General features: G+C 37.8%; 1 protein-coding gene across 6 annotated transcripts in view; it reads right to left on the bottom strand.

Moving 5' to 3' along the window:
- Window positions 1-22,004, bottom strand: part of RALGPS1 (Ral GEF with PH domain and SH3 binding motif 1) — a 76,635-nt gene extending 54,631 nt beyond the window's left edge. For 4 of the 6 annotated variants that reach the window (XM_062011818.1, XM_062011815.1, XM_062011820.1 and 1 more), the window contains exons 1-8: window positions 21,738-22,004; window positions 16,356-16,476; window positions 9,075-9,269; window positions 5,094-5,220; window positions 3,801-3,908; window positions 3,004-3,054; window positions 1,804-1,887; window positions 1,258-1,347 (exon numbers count right to left, since the gene is read on the bottom strand). In XM_062011818.1, the coding sequence (XP_061867802.1) occupies window positions 1,258-1,347; window positions 1,804-1,887; window positions 3,004-3,054; window positions 3,801-3,908; window positions 5,094-5,168 (408 nt within the window). In that variant the 5' untranslated portion in view covers window positions 5,169-5,220; window positions 9,075-9,269; window positions 16,356-16,476; window positions 21,738-22,004. Of the gene's footprint in view, window positions 1-1,257; window positions 1,348-1,803; window positions 1,888-3,003; window positions 3,055-3,800; window positions 3,909-5,093; window positions 5,221-9,074; window positions 9,270-10,312; window positions 10,439-16,355; window positions 16,477-21,737 lie in introns of all 6 variants that reach the window. The other 2 variants (XM_062011817.1, XM_062011816.1) reach the window with 2 other exon arrangements.

A 22,004-nucleotide genomic window follows, 5' to 3' on the forward strand; every position in this document is an offset into this window, starting at 1 on the left:
AGACTAATTAATCTCAAAACTGCATTCATAAAAACCCTTTTTTTCCATCAATAACTGCTGGCAACAACATTACCCGATGATGTCAATGTGCAAAATTCTTAAGATCAGATTTTGCAGTTGCAAATTTTCCCAATATACCACTCAAAACCACAGACATTTCAGTTGTAAGAATAGAAACCGTATTTCATTTGAATTTGTTATTTTCTATGGCTGCTCTTTCAGGAACAGAAAATATGAAAAAAATTCATAAAGATAGAAAAATGAGAACTGCTGTCACATAGTGCTTCATAAATCTTAAAGAGACCAGATTCATCTTGATTTACAAATTGCTCAGGAGCACTTCAGGAAGGACTGTATTGTATTGAGAAGGAAGAGGGAGAAAGATGTTTTTCTTGTTGCAGGGAAAAAAACCACAAAGCCAAATCTCTTATTTTTAAGAACCACCTAGCACCTCAAAGTTGACCACTGCCCTACTACTTGAACTATGCATTTGTGTCAAAAAGATACATTCCCTTCTTCATAAGCACAAAACTGCTAAGTAACTACATTAGAAATATTCACAATATCAAAAAAACCTAGCTTGCATTACATGGAAAATATTATTCTAAATACAGGCACACAATTTCACGTGTACAGGATTAGCGGTCAGGCCTTGGACTCAAGTGCCGTCTTCTTAACAATATTAGTAAATGTCACATGGGGTCACATGAAACAGAACAATCACAGGTCATGAAGCAGAAAAATATTTTTAAAAATACACACTTTTTAAAAGCTAAGAATTACTTCTAAATTGCAGTGCTCACACTCACTAAAATTTAACTGAGCTTTATTTAGCAGTGGTACTTTCTGCAAGCAACTACATGTTACAAGTAGGAATACAAGTATCACAATAGCCATTTTAGAAGTAACACATTTCTTTTTGTAAAAGGCAAGTGTAAATAGGGGCAGACAAAAAGCAGAACCGTTTACAACCATATTCAGTGCTGGCAACACATAGTTAGCCATCAAGAAGACAAACCATTTTTAAACATGTTAAGCAAAGGTATGAGTCATACTGAACTGGGTAGTTTTATTACAACCAAATAAAAACAACAGATGTTATATCTTTATCTTATTCATACAATAAAACACAGCAGACATGGTAAAAAACCCAACACATTACCACCTGTAATCCAACAACCATTCACAGTAGTGCAGAAATAAATAAAAAGGAAATAAGATTTTGAATGACAGTATTTGCAAGAAATTTGCACTTACTTTAGCTATTTTCACAAAATGGCTCAATATTTCTGCCCTTATTTTTAAGGTCTGTGCTGTTAATATTTCTCGTACAACCCAAAAACTGACCTATAAAATAAACACATATAATCGAGTTTATTTACCAAAATAAAGGGCTTTATTAGATGAAATATTTGTAAACTGTTATGATGGTCCAGGACAAAAACAAGGTTAAGAAAGTTGCAATTAGCCCAAAGCATTACCACTAGATATAAGTATGTAGAGAACTGAGGTAACACTAAGATAACTTTATGAGCAGGTGAATCAGAGGAAAAAAGGAAAAGTATTGCTCATGTACCATGACACATCAGCAATAATTATCTAGAACTAATAATTAGGAACCAATGATCCAGAGGAACAAAACAAAAATGTAGACAAGTCAATTGAAAACAGGCATTACCATTTTAAAATCTTAATTCTCATTCAGAAAAATATTCTTGAGTTTTAATTCATAGGAGCACTTCTATTTAAATTTATACTCCAAGACAACTGTCAAACAGTACCTGTTCATTTATCACCATTTACCTGGTTAAACCTTCTAGTAAAGGCAACAATATTTGGAGCAAGGATATGTTTTTCTTTCTTATTCCATCCACAGCTGGCTAGTTCCTAGGAAACACATTTTAAAATCGCCTTAAAAATCAAAAATGTTTAAAAACATTTAAAAATGTAAAACTAAGATATGACAGAGGTATCCATTACATTACTTAAATGAATCCAAGACACCAGTTTGATAACAACTAGTCTAATCAAACACTTTTGTGTTTTGCTGATGTACATAAACAATGTGATTCATATAGTCTCCTGATACTAGTAAAAACAGGCATCATTATTAATACTCAAGATAGAGACTAAGCAGTCACTTATGATATCATTTCATATATTAATATGAAATAAAGTAGCAAAAGAAATTTGAAGGTATAACTAAAATCCAGAGCAGATTTTTTCATTAGAAAGTACCCATGTATCTATTTGTAAATACTGACATTTTTGTGTTAATAGATTTTTCTATGAGTACTACTGGTTTCTTATTGCACTGCTCGTTTGTCAAATTTTTTCCCACAGGAAACGTAAGACACAAGGAAGACATCAGATAGATAAGATTTTATTTTCCTTCCTATATCTTGTCAAAATAGGTGGCATAAATATCTTTGAACAATTGTAATATAAAATGAGTTGTCTTGTTAGTGATCAAATTAAAGAGATTGAGCTCTTACTAAGAACCTTCTAAACTGGACTGCCCTATCAAAAATTAAGTTCTGCTAATATCATAGGGGGTTTTTTTGGCCATTTATGTATTTATGATACTCCACCTAGTCCGGAGAATACAATAAACCGTAATAATCTAAGGACATGCTCTTATATTCAAGAATTCAAAACTGTAAACACACAATTCTTGTACTTTTTGGAGGAAAAAAAATTAAAATACCAACGTAACATCATTTTCATGCAAATTTATCATATTCTGATAACTACCTAACTGAAGAAACATTCAACATAAAGCAGGACAGGAAGACCTCCAGAAATGCATAGTCATTTATTGTGGCAATAGATGACAAATCAAGGTAAATCAAGCTGTGTTATAGATGCACAGTGCTAACAAGGAATAAGCCTGGAAGAATTAATTCAGTGAAAGAAGCTGAGCACTTGTGAACAAAAAGAATTATTTAAGTAGTTACACTTCCACAGACGCTATCTGTAAGCAGATAGTTTAAGAAAACCTACCTCAGGCTGTATAGCTTTAAATACTGGCGTATCCATCAATGTAATCTGACTCTGCAAGAACAATAAAATTTTAACTAATGTAATAAGAGTTAACATTAATGTATTTACATCTGCCCTCTATTAACTACATATAACCGTAGAGTCACATTTTCAACCATAGACCAGAACTAATCAGCCCAGAATTTGCCCTCCACTGTCCAGGCTGACCTACCACAAACAGAAACTCTACCACCCTGAGTGGCAAGTCATTAGTATATCCTGGCATTTCTAGAACACTTCTAGCATCTGAGTGATAAGACACTTGAATTGTTTCAGTAGTCAAATGACATTATGGATTTGGAAGTTATGTAAATTATGTTACACCAATAGGTACTTAAATTGAGTGTATAAACGTACAGAGCACTTAACTTTGTAATTTACACAACTGAATGCATAAAAAAGTGCAAAAGAATGCTTCTTTGAATCTTTCCCCAGCAAAGCTTCTCTGTTGGCTATTTTGTTCTGCTAAACCCAAAATAGCAAACTTGCTAATCCTCTCTCAGTGTGCTCATTTGATTCTATGAATTAAGAACAACAAATATATTTAAATGCATTTGTAATAAAATTTAAAAAAAATATCAAAAGGCTATATCAGGACATGTTCATTTTGTTAAAAGTTTGTAAAAATCAGAACTTTGTTTTCAAGAAGACTGGAAGTTCATTGAAGACATTTTAAGAAAAATGTTACCTTTTTTTTCGTACCCCGCAAGCCCTGCAAATTATGTAAGCTTAAATGTAAGAATAACAGTTCTACTTACAGCAAACTCCTCAGGAGTTACTTTCAACACATCGAATACAACTGCATCATAGCTTTTGTTGGCATAATCTGAACTTCGTCCTTCCAGGGAATCTGAGCTGCTACTACCCTACAATGAAAAAATAATATGTTTATATACAGAATGATGAATTTCATGTGAAATTCAGAAAATAAATGTGTTAAAATACTAAGTAAAAGAAGATATATGAACTTCAAAAAGCTTTAAACACTGAATTGTAGAATTTAGTTTAGCACAGTTCATGAATGTTTCCAACTTTCTTCTTCAAAAATCATAGTGAGATACAATTTCAGTTCTACAAAATTTCCAGCTTTAGAAAGTAAGCTATAAAAAAACCCCAAACAAACATAGAAGTATAACAAGAAAGTTCAAGACCTTTAAAGATCAGCTCACCGCTGAAACAGCTGATTTGTTTCACGAAAATCAGGACAACTGCTTTGATAGGATCAAGCTGTCTATGCTAAAAGGCACTACTACAATGGAAAAAGTTGCTTCACACAGCTCTTCATCTGTCTTGAGACAAAGAATTTTTCAATCAGGAAAGAATTTCATCAAAATGCTACCTTTTCAAAAGACACAAAATACCTCCAATTATACATTTAAAACGTGGGCTTTACTGGACAAGCTGTACTGTAGCTGATTTATAATATTTCATCATAATATTACATGAAAAGTAAACAAAAAAACCCGGAACAAAGTGAAAAAAGACCCAGAAAAAGCTAATCAATTCCCAAGTATTCTTTAGTTGGCTGTCCCAGACCTACAAACACAGTCTGTTAGCTGTGCATGGCAGCTCAACACAAAGCTTGGTAGAGTTTGGAAACAGCACAACTGAGCTGCCTGGTCTCCAAAGGATACAAGGACTAAAATGAACAAAACTCTTACAGAGCACCTTCTTACTAGTAGACTAGTAAACTAAAAGAAAATTCAGCTGGAATATTTAGATGGTACGTTAAATTGCTCTTATCTCATTAATAATGACTGCTATAAGAGTAGTAGGTCAAAAACGTTCGTTTAAAACTAATTTAAATGGGTATTCATCATCATCAACGTGGTGGTTTAACCCTGGCTAGGTGTCAGGTGCTTCATCAAAATGGAGTATGGCAATGAGAAAGTAAAAATCTTTTCCTAAAAACCTTTCTAAAGCTTTCTAAAATTCCTCTATTGTCAAATACTACACTGTAAGAGCTTCTGTGCAAAGAGCTTCTGTGCAAGGTGAAACAAACCAAAGTTTATGTTTTGATACAGGAGATGGTAAAGAACAAAAAAATTTACCTCTGGAGTTGCAGAGGTGACCATCACATTGGCCATGAAGTCATTCCTTTTATACATGCTCTCCCCTAGACACATGAAGCTTTAGCTCAGCCAGCACTGATGAGACAGCATGATCCAAATAGAATTCCTGCAAAGCAAATGTATACATGCAGATAAATAAATATAATAATTTTTAAACCCACAAACCAATCAACAATACAGGAAATTTCATTTTCTTTTGTCCATCAGGTACCAACTGTGAATAACTGAATATTGCCAAAGCCATGCAAAGTCCTTATTCTCACTTTCAATAAACACATGACACGTAGGAAAAAAATATATTATTTGTCATTTACATTGACTTAGGTTTTATATGAAGTCCATGCTGGGGAATATTCATCCAGAAACTGATGGTTACCATAATATGTTTTAGAATAAGAAATATACACTACTAACTGATTGAAAAAATGGTGCTTCCTCGCTTTTCCCTGCACATCTCTTAAGTCTCATAATTGATGGTTCAAGTCCCAGCATATCTTACTAATGCACAAATCTCATTTGTAGTTGCTTAGGAGGCCTCTGCTAATATCTATACAACAGATGCATCTGAAAAAAACATTTTATTTCAGGCTCCAAACAACAGCAGTTTTCCAGAGAACAGAAAGAGCCAACATCATCCTTCTTAGTTGGAAGGATAAATCTCAAGGATCTCAGCTAATCCAGCAACAGCACTGTCTGAAGGGAGGTTTTTTTTCCAAACTGCATAAAGCAGACAGACACATTTGAAAATTGGCTTAGGACTTCATGTATGTAATATAAACTTCTTCCAGAAACCAAAAGACTGCACTGCAAAATATCACAGTATGTGGTACCATGAAGAAACTATGTCTACTCACTTGGATCAAATAATCCATTCTTAAATTATAAAGTGTTTAATGAAAATGCAGAAATACAAAATGTTTAATGAAAACTAAACATACACACAAAACTACACAGTCCAGAACTCCATATTGCACTTCTGAATTCACAAAACCATTGACCACAATGGTAATACACCTCATAGAACCAATCTTGAAATAGAACACAAAATTATGAAACAGCGTATTTGTGAGTATTGATCAAAGATAACACTAAGTATTTACAAATACTTATCTCCCTGATATTAGGAAATCAGATTTCAGCTTCTTGGATATATGTTAATTATTATATACTAAAGGATAAGCACATTAGGTCATAGGTAGAGGTATAATCCCACAAATCTGAGTAAGTTGCAGCTCATTCAGAAAAAATGAAATTTCTATATAAATAAGCATAACTAAAATGAGAACTGACTTGTTTATAGACTTAATTTGGATAGCAAGGGTACTCACAGAAGAATTACACATGGATTTTTAAACAAAAACATTCACACAATGACAGTCACAGATACTTCCATGCACAAAACCATTATTTTCAGACAAAACTATGTTTCAGACCTCTGACTATTGCTGCAAAACTTAAAGCATTAGTTGTTCCTAAGGAAGATACTGTTCAGACACAAGCATTCTCTGTATGTATGTGAAGTAAAGTAAAAGCCAGAATCAAAATTCAAATTCTGCTCTTAAACACTGCAAAAAACAGGCTTCAACAAGATTATTGTATTCAGCACATTTTGGGCATCCATACTAAGAACTCGGTCAACATGTTAAAGCTAATAGTCTAAAGACGATTAGCAGTAATGACATAGTTCCTACAAAAGTCCCTCAACTGAATATTCAGCGTAACACATCATGCTCGTAATCACTGGAAATTGTCAGCTAATACATCATAAAGATAGATTTCAAGTTTATGTTCCTTGAATCACGAATCAGAGTCCACAATCTCAGATCTGAGACTACTCTTACATCATAATCTTAGAGGAATATGGTAACATACTCTTAGGACTACAACGATCTACGTGATTAAATGAACAAGGGGACAACCATGGATGTTTACAAACCTTACTGAAATTACAATGTTCAACATAATCCATTGCTAACATTCCTTACAGAGAAGGTCTTAGTATAGGATCTGTCTCTCAGTTTGTCAAGCAGGTGATGCTTTGCAAGACTCGGGTCTAAGAATCCAAAGAGAATCTACATGAAAGCTTGTTAAGATGGACACAAAAAAACCCACCAAGAATCCACACCCAAAGAACTGCATAAAGACTGTTGAATCCAAACATTTGTCTCATCAAAAGAAAGAAGGAATTTTCCTCTCAAATGAAATAATCAGTATTATGCCCATGAGGTGAAAACTTTACTATCTGACTATTTATAATTATTAAACCTGAAGCAGCTGCTAGGAACAGGTTAAAATACAGACACCATATATGCCTTTGTCACTGTGTGAAGAACTGGCAATGTTGCAGAAAGTTGATACATACTTTAAGCATCCATATAGCATACACTTAGGAAAAAATTTTCAGGTGCAGCATGCCACGCACATACATACTAAAAGCAGAACTATTTCTGTGTGTGTCTGCAAGTGTGTAAGCGTTTGCACACATGAAACCCAAGAAATGGTTACTGAATTATCAAGTCAGCTCAAGCTTTGATTCACTTTAAGTTCAGAAAACAAACAGAATGTTTCTCACGCCTCACAACATGCACAGGTGATAACCATGTCAACCACTGCCACAAACTCCTCACATGTACTCTTACAGCAAAATCTACAGTTGCTCAAATAAGCAACTAGGGATACTGCCACATCTGCCTTTGTACCCTCACCCTTTCCCACAGCAGCCTCATCACACAAACAGGAAAATGCTGAAAAAGCAAGCAGCTGAGAAATAAAAATAACCTCTTCTTTTACTCCCTTGAGAAAGATGAGATCTTCACCCCAACTGTCATCCCTAAAAGGCCTTACATGACAAACAACAACTGTCCCCATGATCCTAAGGGCATGTACAAAACAAACCAGTAAGTCAAACAGCGACAGAAATCTCCTCAGTTAAACTAGTCAAGACGCAATTTCCTTTATCTGTGTCCTAATAAAATTAACTCATATTTTGAACACTAACAGATTGTAAAGTATTTCTAGGTCTGGAGTTACTCCTGTTAATAGTCCTTAGATATACAGAAGTGGACGGCAATTTTAATGATATAATTTCTTTAAAATGTGGCATTTACATTAGAGCCACAAAAATATTCTCGTCCCCTCCTTCTCCGCCTTTCTGACTCGGCTTTCCAGTGTGCGGGGGCTCTAAAACGCTCTGCAAAGGGAAAGAAAAATCCCATATGTGATTCTGAATTCTGTCCAAGCTTAGTTTTACTCCAAGTTTTAACATTCACTAAACCAAAGCAAGGCAAAAGTGCTTTAATATCCAAAACTAAAAGCACTAACATACTTTTACCTTTCAACATTCAGTACTTAGAAAAAGCTTGCAAGGTCAGATACTTTCATTCCAAAAAGGAATAAAATAGATTTTTTCCCCAGAACATTTTCAAATATAACACAAACATTTAAAATGCACTGCTGTTTCCTACGTGCATATGTTTCTCCAAGATTCCTATGAAAAAATACTTCTCTATAAACCCAGTTGTTTTGCTGCCTTGAGGAGAGTCATAGGGTGGAATTATTCCTCCAAGTCAAATCCAAGGAGTTTTTGTTCTTCTGAAATGACATGGTGATTTGAAATATTGCCACATCTGCTATCACAGAAGGTATCACTCTGAAAATTAAATAACACTGGAGCTACTACTAAGCCTACAGTAACAAAAGACTGTCAAGACTACAAACAAAAAGATATTAAAAATAATTAATATTATAAAAGCTTCTCCCCTACACTTGCAACATTTCAATGCAAGAAGATAAAAAAAAACATTAAAGGTCCAATATATTGGCAAAGGTAAAGAGTCACTAAAATGACAATTTCTTTTCATATTTTTGCTTCTTAAAAATTCTTTCAACTTGCTTTGGTTAATCACTAAAATGATGCATTATACTAACAGCACTAAAAAAACCAAACCAAAACAAACGTACCTTATCTGTTTGAACAGAAAGTTCACAGGCACATTGCAGCAGACCTCATTCATAGATTGCCAGAAGCAAAGTGGATAAATCAGGATGTAAATACACATATCACCAGAGGTTGTCTTTTCTTCTTTGTCAGCTTAAACCCATTTAGACGTGTAGTTCTCTCTGAGCAGAAGTGAAGACAGAGCAAGAGTAACTACACTGGAAAAAAAAGAAAAACAACACCACCATCAAAACTGAGTAATCCCTATAGCCCTTATTTTACCAGCACTTGGCAAATTTTGTCATCTATGGCACAAAAGTTACATTTTCTGAAAGAAATATTGCAAGTTTTACATTGGTGTTAGTAATATGCAGGTAATGTGGTTACAATGACTGTAAACTCATTCTCATTACTAGTTATCCAACTCACAAGAAAGCCACTAAAAGACTCTTAAGTACAGATAGTACCTCTGGCCGAGGAAGTCTTTGTGCCCTACTTTCTGAATGCTAGCAGAGCAATCTGGGGAAGTTACCAACTGTTCACATTGCCCTCAGCAAATACATGAATAACCATGAGGGATATAATGACGATGGTTCTTATTAATTTTGTTGCTGGAGGAAAAGATATTAAGCTAGATAAGCTTTTGATCAGACCTTGTGTGGCCATTCTGGGCTCCAAAAGTCAACTGTCTTGGCTGATTTAAAACTCCATTTACTTACTACTTTCATTAGTTCATGATAGCTTTTTTATATCATGAAGCTGACAGCTGACAGTATGTTTTAAGAAAACATACTTTGGTATTCTACCAAAAGATAACTCTTCTTTCTTAAACTTTCATTAGCTACACAACTGAGTCAGTAAAGACAGCTACAGAGGACTAGGGCCCTGTTTGGGCACTGATACACTGGGCTGGAAACAACAAAGGTTATCAGTTGGTTTTTTTGTTTTGTTTTCTTTAAATAAATTTAGAATAGTTCCAGTTGGAAGAGACTGACAATGATCATCTAGTCTAACTGCCTGACCACCTCAGGGAATGACCAAGTGTTAAAAGCATGGCATTAAGGGCACTGTCCAAACGCCTCTTAAACACTGGAAGACCTCTCTAGGAAGCCTGTTCCAGTGTTGGACCAGCCTTTCAGTAAATAAATGTTTTCCAACACCTAGTTTGAACCCCCTTTGACTCAACATTGAATCATTCCTATGTTTCCAGTCTCTAGATCACAGGGAGAAGAGATCTGCACCTCCCTCTCCACATCCTCACCTTAGGAAGCTGCAGAGAGCAGTGATGTCACCCCTCAGCCTCCTTTTCTCCAAACTAGATAAACTCAAAGTCCTCAGCCACTCGTCTGAGCGTACACCTTCCAGAATTTGGCATCAGAATGGTTTGCTGTCGTCAACCAAAGAATATGGAAAGAATCTCACTTTCTACCTCCATTAAGATCAACAATATACTATTCCACTTCACTGGCAATTGCCACAACCTAAGGACACATTTACAATAGACCATGTAGAGCTTCATATTAAATTCTGTAGTTTTTCATCATTGCACTCATTTTCCTCTTCCTTCATTTCAAAACTATTCCTTCAGATGTTCACCATTAGAACGTTTCTCTCCTTGATGAACCGTGAAGAAAGTCATATTCAGATGCTGTGGGTGTAGAGTACGAATGAGAATATGTTATGTTAGTACAGTTAACATATTGGAAGAAGAAAATGGGATTGTATTATGAAAACAGAACAAAACAATAATGTGGTTATAGTTGTGTTCCTGTGCTTGCATTCAGCCACTGATACGAAACTTATATCACAATCTATACCACATTCAGCTTTGGCCCAGAGACTTTAAAGAGGAGGGAAAATAGTTCCATCTTTTTGGGTTATTGCTAAATAAAGAGAAAAAGGCAATTAGCAACAAGGTGTCCAAAAACATGTATTGCTGCTTCTCCATATCTAATATTTGCATACCTTCTCCTCCTCACTAAGGTTTCTTTTCTAAAGTATTCAAAAGCCTAGACTTAAATAATAATTGCTTATTAACAGTTTAGTAAGGAAAAAGCAATTAGTCTATAGAAGATTAAAAAGCTATTACACTTTTATGCCTAAAGATCCTCCTAAGCGACAGATCCTCCTCTTATGTATTTTTAATATCCATTTCACCAGAAGGTCCCTAACATATTTCATGATGTTTTACACAATAGTACCACCTATAGATAAAATATGTCATGAACAATTTAGTAGTCTCGTGTACATTTGTTGAGAAACTCACTAAAGAATAATAATGAAAATGTAATGGAAATTATATTTAGAATTTAGAACATATATTCCTATATTGAGTTGTGACAAGATACAATGACAATATACCTTTTGAAGCGAAACAGCACTCCAAAATTTAGTATAGCAGCTTATATCAGTCACTATTACACTACCAAACAAACACAGAAGTTGAGCAGAACAAGCAAAATAATTGTGTCCCTCTAGATGTGTCGGTCTTCAACACACTGAAACAGGATTTTAACCAAAATCACTGTAATGTTATTATGTGGATTAACTGGCTGTGGATTAACTATGTGTTAACCCCACTGATTTGGCTACTACAAACTACAAACTGAAATCACTGAACTAAATAAATATTCTTCAATAACATGCATAATTCCTAAGCAAAGAGGCTGAAAAATTCTTTCAGCACTTCCCAATAGCTGCCAACAAATCCGCCTTTTCATGAATCAGACTTGATTCAAAGTTGAGTTCTCCTACAAAAATTGTCTCAGTTCTCTAAGTTGAATAAAAATAAGGTTATTTTTCAAAATCACAGTGAATTCAACAGTCTTACAGTTTGAGCTGTATGCACAATCTCATGAAAAAAGCTCTTTATAATGCTCTGAAACTGTCAGAATGTATTATAAAATTATTAAATATCTCACAATATCTTCAGTTGCTAAAACCATGGAAGAAGAGAAGGCTGACAAAGCAGCTTTGAATGTGTAATATTTTTATCCTGATTATATCCCATATCTTTACTATACCCACAATTGAGTTCAATTTAATGACCACTTACAATATTGACAAATTAATTATTAAGTGCTCTCTTCTCTCTCCATTCTGCTATCTCTACCATCATTCGCTGCATAAAGAAGTAATCATAGAATCACAGAATGGTAGGGTTGGAAGGGACCTTTAGAGATCATCTAGTCCAACTCTCCTGCAGAAGCAGGTTCACCTAGATCAGGTTGCACAGGAATGCGTCCAGGCGGGTCTTGAAGGAAGGAGCCTCCACACCCTGCTTGGGCAGCCTGGGCCAGGGCTCCCTCACCTCAACAGTAAAATAGTTTTTTTCTTATGTTTAAGTGGAACTTTTTGTGTTCATCCCATTACCCTTTGTCCTGTTGCTAGATACAAAACGGATGTCCTAAGTTCCTGACATCCACCATTTATATACTTATTAGTGAGATCCAATCAATGCTATTATGTTTCTTTTGCTTATACAAGTAAAATGGCATTCTCATAAGTAAAGGCAATAGAACTATCTCAGTCTGGATACCTAAAATTAAGACAAAAAACATACAGTGCAGATTTCAAATAATTAGAACTCGCCTGAAGAACTCTGCACAGACTGTGGAACCGTACCCATGTCTGGAAATCTTTACATCAAGGTTCAATGTATTTATTTAAATAAAAATGAAACTCAACCCAGCCACAAGATTGAATGAATATTCAGGGAAGTTTTATGACATACAGTACAGAAGACACCAGTGATTACCACCAAAGTCCTCCCTCATCTTCATGATCCTGTAAGTACTACAGGACACACCAATGAAAGCTTTAATGATGAAAATCACCTTCTTGAGCAACAGAAGCTACCAATAATAGTATACAATTACACTTGTCAAGTTCCACCAGCACTGGAAATTGTCACTGCAAAGCCCAGACTCTGCAGTAAATGTAAGGACAGTGGGAACCAGAAAACAGTTTGTTAATTTGTCATACAAACCTAGATTTGCTGGGAAATGGCAAGGTGATTAAAGCCCTCCTTTTGCTTGACAGGTTTAACACTCCCATACCACAGTGTTACACATACTCCTCCCCAAGTTAGATAAAAGTTGCATTACACTAAGTTATTGACATCTGGAATATGTTTTCTGTTTCTGCAGATGCAGCTTTCCATTTTTGTTGTGAAACTGACAAAAATGCCCCTCAATTGAGAGTAATTTCTAGTCAAACAATACATTCTGATTTAAATATCTCAGCAAAAGTAACTGAAGTTTCATATTCAGTAACAGTTTCAAGATTAGAAGGCACCCTGCCTGTCACACAAAACAAATATATTATAGCAGGTCAAGGGAGGTTCTTCTCCCTCTCTACTCTGCCCTGGTGAGGCCTCAACTGGAGTACTGTGTCCAGTTCTGGGCTCCTCAGCTCAAGAGGGATACGGAACTGCTGGAGAGAGTCCAGTGCAGGGCAACTAAGATGATCAGGGGAATGAAACATCCTTCATATGAGGGAAGGCTGTGGGAACTGGGGCTGTTTAGTCTAGAGGAGAAGAAACTGAGGGGTGATCTTACTAATATTTATAAATATCTAAAGGGTGGGTGTCAGGAGGTTGGGACATCTCTTTTTTTCTATAGTAGCCAGCAACAGGACAAGGGGTGATGGGATGAAGCTGGAATACAGAAAGTTCCACTTAAACATAAGAAAAAACTATTTCCCTGTGAGGGTGACGTAGCAGTGGCACAGGCTGCCCAGAGGGGTTGTGGAGGCTCCTTCATAGAATCATAGAATGGTAGGGGTTGGAAGGAAGGAGGTCTTATCCATTATCATTATGAAATGGCTACTGAAATAGCAATATAGTGATGTATGATCTTTCACCATTCCTTGCTCGGAAGTCTTCAAGACCCACCTGGACATGTTCCTATGCGACCTGACCTAGGTGACCCTGCTTCTGCAGGGGGGTTGGACTAGATGATCTCTAAAGGTCCTTTCCAACCTCTACCATTCTATGATTCTAGTATGTAAACACTATATTATAGAGGGACTAGCAAGGACTAGTATTTGTCACAAAAGCATAACAGTCTTTGTGGCTTCTGAGTGTTTCATTAATAACAATATGGTTTTATACTCAAATCTTAGAAGTCAGCAGGAGCATCTCACATGTTCTACTATAAATGGAGGAGGGGAAAAAATGTGTTTTTTAAATGAAGAATAATGACTATAAGCTACCCCCAAAAAAGAAATCTAGAATCTTTTGCTGTCACTTGGAATCTCTCATTCTGTATCAACCATAAAAACAACTGTGGACTCCACTCTCCAAATTGTATTCAATGCAGTTTTAGACCACTCCACAGTTCTAACGTCCCACTAGGTGGCAGTGACTTGTAACTCACCAGCGTCCGTTGCCCAATGTCTTAATCTTTGTGTAACTCAAAAAAGAATAGGTAGGTATCGTTGACAGATTAAGAAATGGAAAAGAAAAAAGTGCTTTCTACATGTTAGATTTTTTTTTTCCCCACAATTACTCTGAGAACCTATTTTGCAACATCCCTTAGAAAAACAACTGAAACAAATACAGGGCAAGTGTCACAACTTGACTGAGGTGAAGTCAATCAGAAGACAAGGCTAAATTGCACTGTATTGTCCTAAGTCCTGAAGAACAGAATTTACTCAGGGCTAGACAACAATTAATCCCTCACAGTTTCCATCACTCCAAATTGCTTTCATACTTGTATTAATTTTGCCAAATCATTTTGGCTAAAACAGCAAATATTCTGGAAGAGATTTACATAATGTAGAAGGTAGGAATTACCATTACTGCTGGGCCTATGATTTAACCTATACTCCAGTGGTCAAGATGCTCATGTAAGACTGACAAACAGTCCTTCTTTAGTATGAAGGACTCAGCACAACTACTGCCATATTCCTTTAGTACTTCACCTGTAGAAAGTGAGTTTAGAAAACCAGCCATCTCTCTCAGACTCTGGTATACCCACAATCTTAACAGTGTTTTCACAGACTCACTGAGGCTGTGAGGGCCTTCTTGAGGCTATATAGACCAATGTCTCTGCTCAAGCAGGGCAGGATGTCCAAGACCATGTCCAGGTGGGCTTTGACTATCTCCATGGGTGTTGCAACTTATTTTCTCAACTTGTGGCAGTGCTTCATAAAAGCTCTGTCCTCTTCAAATTGTCTTTCAGGTGCACTGCCATGTACATAGTACTAGTAGCTCTTCAGGGCAATAGTAGGTATGTGAAAGAAAAAAAGCTATCCCCTGATAACTATGAAGATTTACATTTATAGGAGGGAGGGAATGTTGGCACAATAGAGTCGTGTCTTAGACCGTGCTAAGGTTAAAAGAAAGTATAAGAACTTAAGCTTTTGGTTAAAGACATCTTTAACATGTTTATGGTTACTCTGCCAAGTTTGAAAGCAAGATTAAGGCATCAGCTATCAAGGTGCTAAAGTGAAAACTAATCGAATGTAGATATAATATAGAAATGTGTATTCCAAAATCTTAAAGTACTAGGTGCATGAATCTGAATGCTTTATGCATACTGGCCCAGTAACTGATTATTCAGTTAACTAAACCACTTCTCAAGTGCATCAGACTACCAGTTTCAATTGTCTCAGGCCTCCTCCAGACTTTGACAGTAAAGCTGGCATAGAGATCTACATCATGCATGTCAGAAGACTAGTTTAAAATTAATTGGTCTGGAAACAATACTCATTCAACAGTTGATTGTGCAAAGACATCTTGACTATAATACATGCATCAATTCAAAGAGGCGATCTCACCAAATTTTCTAATCTAAAAGTGTCATTGGGAGGCTAATGTTCTTGAACTGCTGGTCTTTTTTCCTGGAACAGTGAAAGATCACTATATTGCTATTTCAGTAGCCATTTCATAATGATAATGCAGATGCAGAGTTTCGCTGTAATGCATTACATTATCTTAATCCAGACTACATGCAGTTGATATTCTGCAGGAGTCATCCTTACAAAAGCAGCTCATGGAGGCTGCCTGTTGGCATCTGGAAAATAAAAAAAATCAACTTTTCTAACCATGTACACATAGTTACCCTAAGTTAACCGGCAACAGCTTCACATAAATGAAACATGAACATAAACTCCATCTTCACTGGTGGGGCGGTGTGTGAAGCAGAAAAGGCCCTGACTCTGTGCAAGCACTGCTCAGCAATAACCAAAACATCTATGTTATCAACACTACTCTCAGTACAAATCCAAAACAAAATCCCATGCTAATCGCTAGGAAGAAAACTTACTCTATCTCAGCTGAAACTAGTGCACATACTTACAGTGGAATAAGGTGGGTCTGCACTCACTCAACCCATTTTGCTGCACACCTCCATCAGTTCGTTGTTAGGTCTAGCTCTGGCTACTCAGCAGGACCATCTCTTGTTTAAAAGCATGACATTCCTGTAAATTAACAGGAAAAAGGATTATAGTGACGTTTATTATGTAACTCAAGTTCTCAAACTGTGCTTTACTTACCTGAAACATGCACTCTGTTATTTTAATCTTCAGCTCTCCCTCTAGTTTCATTGGTACGTGACAAATTCCCAAACTCAAAAGACACTATTACAGACGGAAGAACAACATGCTATGAATTTCATAACTAAATGTTCTCCAAATAGGTACCTGTAACTCTTCCTCACTCTGTCAATCAACACAAGGTCCAAGCCGATATAGGTTTGCTTATTGGTTTCAATAACTTCTTTCAAGGTGCTGTATGAATGTTAAATGTTACTCATTTTCACTTTATTTTCCACAAGACTTATCTAAACAAAGCAAAATGGACACAAAACCAAAAAGGATTGTATTTCCTTCTCTATATCAGTAAATTAGGCCACAGCATTTCCACCAAGCATGATCAGCAACAAAGCTGAGACAATACTGTTTAGGTAACTCACTTTGGTGATACGTAGACGTAGCCCTTCCCTCTTCTCTTTTGCCTTATACCAACATTTTTAACAGCTAATGTTTAAGAAAATTATACATCAGATACAAAGAAAATCATCTAAAAGACAGATAATTTAATGTGGGAACTGACATGAAAATCCCATTAAAGTCCATGTTGCTTTGAAAAAGTTAAAAATCAGTGCAGATCACATGACATTACTACTGTGCCTCCACTGCAGCCTCTGTTCTTCTACCGTTAAAGAATGGCCACTTACAAAAATGTGTCTTCTAGTCTTTAAATCTGTGTAATTTCTACTGGCATGAAAGCAAGTTATCTTTTGCTGGAAAGAGTATAGAAAATTCCATACACTGAAAACTCATCCAAACTGAGTATATACACAGAAGGCGCACCCTGCATGAACACATGATCCTAGTTCATAAAAGAATCAAAACAAGTTATGAATTAGTTAGAGTCTGTTTAAGTATTTCAGCCAAAGTTACCGACATAATGTACATTCACATTCCATCTCAGCTTTGTCAAATGTATTTCTTCCCTGGCAATTTTGTTTTTGGTTCGTGTGTGTCTGTCTGCACAGTCCATTCTGTCTACTTCTTTCCCTCTCAATGGCTTTGGAAACTAACTTTCCAAGTGAAACTTAGATGCACCTGAAAAAAAAAAGTTTTTGAAAACTCTGTGCCAACGGGCTCCAGTGTATCTGAGCTTTTCAGTCAGGCAGCATTAATTCTTTCTGGTTCTCCACTCCCCTCCCTGTTAGTAGTCTAAGGTCTTTTGGTATTGAGGACAGATATCGATAAGGCAGAAAAAAGAATTTATCAAGAATAGACAGATATGGCACTTGATGTCTAAAAACAGAAGTATAGGAAAACATTAACAAACTGAAGAAAAGAGCCTCTTGTTGGAAAAAAAAATAGTATCTGGAATGCTGTATTAAAGAATCTCACCACAAATTAACTGGACAACTTTCAAAAAGACTAGCATTCATTCAAGTTGAAGCATGTGTTTCACACAACAAACCCAGTAAAAATGCTTTTACAATAATTCAGTTATCCACTATTGCCGATTTAAGTTGGTTTTAAATCCAAACATGAGAAAATATGTAACTCATACCAGTTTCAGAATTTTTTAATCAGTATTTAAAATATGAAAAGACCACTTAGTATAGCAGAGTCCTGCACCTGGGAAGGAACAACCCTATGCAACTCTGCAGAGAGAGACCTTGAAGTCCTGATTGCAGCTCTGCTGAGAGAGACCTGGGAGTCCTGATTGATAATAAACTAAACATGAGCGAGCAATGTGCCCTCGTGGCCAAGAAGGCCAATGGCATTCTGGGATGCATCAAGAAGAGTGTGGGCAGCAGGTCAAGGAAGGTTCTTCTCCCCCTCTACTCTGCCCTGGTGAGGCCTCATCTGGAGTCCTGTGTCCGCTTCTGGGTTCCTCAGCTCAAGAGAGTCAGAGAACTTCTGGAGAGAGTCCAGTGCAGGGACACCAAGATGATCAGGGGACTGGAGCATCTTTCATATGAGGAAAGGCTGCAGGAACTGGGGCTGTTTAGTCTGGAGAAGATTGAGGGGGGATCTTATTAACATTTATAAATATCTAAAGGGTGGGTGTCAGGAGGTTGGGACATCCCTTTTTTCTATAGTAGCCAGCAACAGGACAAGGGGTGATGGGATGAAGCTGGAACACAAAGAGTTCCACTTAAACATAAGAAAAAACTATTTCCCTGTGAGGGTGACGTAGCAGTGGAACAGGCTGCCCAGAGGGGTTGTGGAGGCTCCTTCCTTGGAGGTCTTCAAGACCCACCTGGACATGTTCCTATGCGACTTGATCTAGGTGACCCTGCTTCTGCAGGGGGGTTGGGCTAGATGATCTGTGAAGGTCCCTTCCAACCCCTACCGTTCTATGATTCTATTAAAAAAATGCTTAAATCTTTCACTATTCATTTTCTATAATTTGAAGATGGCATTTTGTAAGATAAACCTAAAGTAATATCAAATCAAACGTTAGTCTGTAAGAGAATTTTCTAGAAAGCCATTCTAATGTAGTTTCAGAAAACAAATCTGGATTGAAGACTGTATCTAACACGTTGCTCGGGAAACAGAATATATTATGACATAAAGACCAGCTAAAAGTCAGGCTTTCATCAAAAAAAGATAGAGAGGTCCGATGAAAGATGACAGGCTGAGAGAACAGTTACATGAGAATTTGTTACTAAAAGGATAACATGTTATTTTTTAAACCTGACTATCACTCTGTATTAGAGTGCTTAAGTGAACATATTTAATTTTTTACCTAATTACCATTGGCAATTAAATCTACAATTGCATACAAGAACAAAGTTAGGTTTGGTTAGCAAGACAGAACCACGTTGCCCCATATTTGTGTTCTTCAACATATTATTAAATAAAGCCCATTCTCTTTTCCCATATTATTTAGCTTTTTATGGATAACGAAGATAATATTAAAGAATAAGCTTAAAGGAGCCCTTGCCTTTTGGTAGGTGCACACTGGAACTCTCAGTCTTCAAAATAAGGACTGTCAGGCCAGAGATCTCGACTTATACTTTGCAATTTAAGAAATTGACTCAAACTAAATTTTAAACTGTTGATCCTTAAGAGATACTGTCTGGTGTTTATTAAATAGAAAATAGCTATTATCTGATATAATTTCCTATTTCTTACCAGAAAAAAAAACACCATCATTGCCATCACACGATTTTTATTACATGCATATTAACAGTTTTCACAGATCTGCCTTGCAATAGACAAACGTGTTGCCAGGCTTCGTGTAGAATAGGCATCAATTTTTCCATGCTCTCTTGAGCTCTAGTAAGTACAACTGTCTCCAAGATCGTTGGTTCCTTTTTCATCTATGGTACTTTGAAAACTTCAATTTATAAAATGGCCACCTAGTTCCCTTACTCCCATTTCCATATATGCCTTTTTTCCCTTCTAAAATTCTCCATTTTGGAACTAAGTCAGTTTGAGCTACTGATGAGAAGTGCTACTCTTCTCAAGTACCATAGAAATAGAGCGCGTGATTTTTTAATGAGGCAACCTCTCTGTTCAGTCCCGCCTCCACCCCTCATATAGGCTAATACCCCAAGTATGATGTAAAATGTGAGCAGTAGTTTGTGGAATAAAAGTTCTACATGAGAAACATAGTTCAAAGATGAAGTTTAATTTTGAAAAAACACAGTTTTGGACAGTTCAGAAAGATGAGCTTTTGTTGACTGTCAATACAACATATGACTTTAACCAAAGAGATCGAATAACTAAAACCAAACACAATTCAATTTCACCATAGTTAGTCACAGAAAACACCGACTGGAATAGAAAATATAGTAAATACAGTAACACTAAAATACTTTCTTTAAAGAGAATAAGTTTCTCGGTCTCACAGTCTGACAAAAGCCGTGCTTCCTATGTAAATTTGCTTTAAGGATATTATGCATATAAATGTAAAATGTCTTTAATTTCCAAGGTGCTCATTAGAAAACCTTTTAAATATACTATCATATTCATATATATAAAGTCATAACATGTGCTAAAAGGCTGGAAATAAAGTTTACATTGAACAAAAAGCAAAGCTCATGACTACTGTCTACGCTGACTTCTAGATGCTATCCCTTTACTAAAGTAAGGTAAATAAACAGAAAAATGGATAAAATACCTTGGTTAAAATAAGAGTTTTTCAATATTCTTACTCAAACTGCTGCTACACCAAGTAGGATTGAAAACACACAGAAAATTGCCAAACAAGTGCACAGAATTCTGTCCTTTTTACACACCGTCCCTGTCCTTCTCGCATATGAAGAACTAGTAGTCACAGCATCAATGTTCAACATAGAACCAAATCTGACCTTAAAAGCATCTGGTGGACACAAATGGCACAGGTTGCTACATTAAAGACTTTTAAGACAAGGAGTACCTTTCCTCATCATAAGAAGGACCAAGATAGATTTATTTTTTGTCAGCAAGCCAGACGTAACATTACCTACGTTCAGTTTTATTGGGTTTAGAACAACAGACAGAAAAACAAAAGACAAAAATCAAAAGGCATGCTGGGGTTCCACAACTGAGAAGCTCAACAACAGTTTTCTGTTGTTCTCTACTACATGCCAAAACCTTGGACAGAGTGAAGCCTACTGAAACTCAACCAAAAATTTCTGTAAGCGACTTGAAAGCAGAAAGCAGAAGCGCCCGCGGGGGCTGGGTGGCCCGACACGAGAGCGTCACACGGCTGCCCTCGCATCGGCCAAGGGCGACGAACCAACAGGCCGTTCCCGAGGCCGCACGGCGGACAGGCGGCCGCTGACGGCGCCGGGACCCCTCGCCTGCCTCACACGGAGCCCGCGGGGGCCGGAGCGCGGAACTGCGCCGACGGGGAGCGGCCTCCCACCCGCGCACCTGCCCGCGGGCCGCGCCGGACCCGCGCCAGCGCCGGAGACGGGCTGTGCCCCGCGCCACGCCCGCCGCCCCTCCGCAGGGCCGCGAGCTTCGAGGTGGGTTCCCAACCAGGCCCATCGCCGCAGCGCTCCGCCTGCAACACACGGTCGAAGCCAGCACCGCGGCAGCCGAGCGGGGCTTAAAGGCGGCTGCGGCGGACGGGCCCGCAGCCCGGCAAGGCAGAGCGGAGCCGCGAGGGGCAGGGCCAGGAAGAGCAGGCAGAGCGCAGTCGCCCCGAGACACCCGCGGCGGGGCCCGGGCGGGTACCACCTGTCCCTCCGAGCGCGCAGGGCTCGCCCACGGCTCACCTGTCCGGGCACAGCTTCTCCCAGCGTCGCCCGCGAGCCCTCTCGGCGCGGGGAACCCGCCGGCACCGGCGACGAGGCGGGCGCTGTAAGCCCCCCAGGCCGCCCGGCCGCCCACCCGCGGGACGGCGCCCACCACCGCTACCGAGGACGAGGCTCAGGCCGGCCGAAGGGGATCGCGGGGCGGGGACGGGGCTCGGCGGACTGACGGGCTCGCTGGCCAACCGCCGCTCCGCACGGTAGCGCTCGCCAATCGGCGCGGCGCGGGGC

The sequence above is a fragment of the Colius striatus genome, chromosome 19 (genome assembly GCF_028858725.1).
Source record: "Colius striatus isolate bColStr4 chromosome 19, bColStr4.1.hap1, whole genome shotgun sequence".
Taxonomy (NCBI): Eukaryota; Metazoa; Chordata; class Aves; order Coliiformes; family Coliidae; genus Colius; species Colius striatus.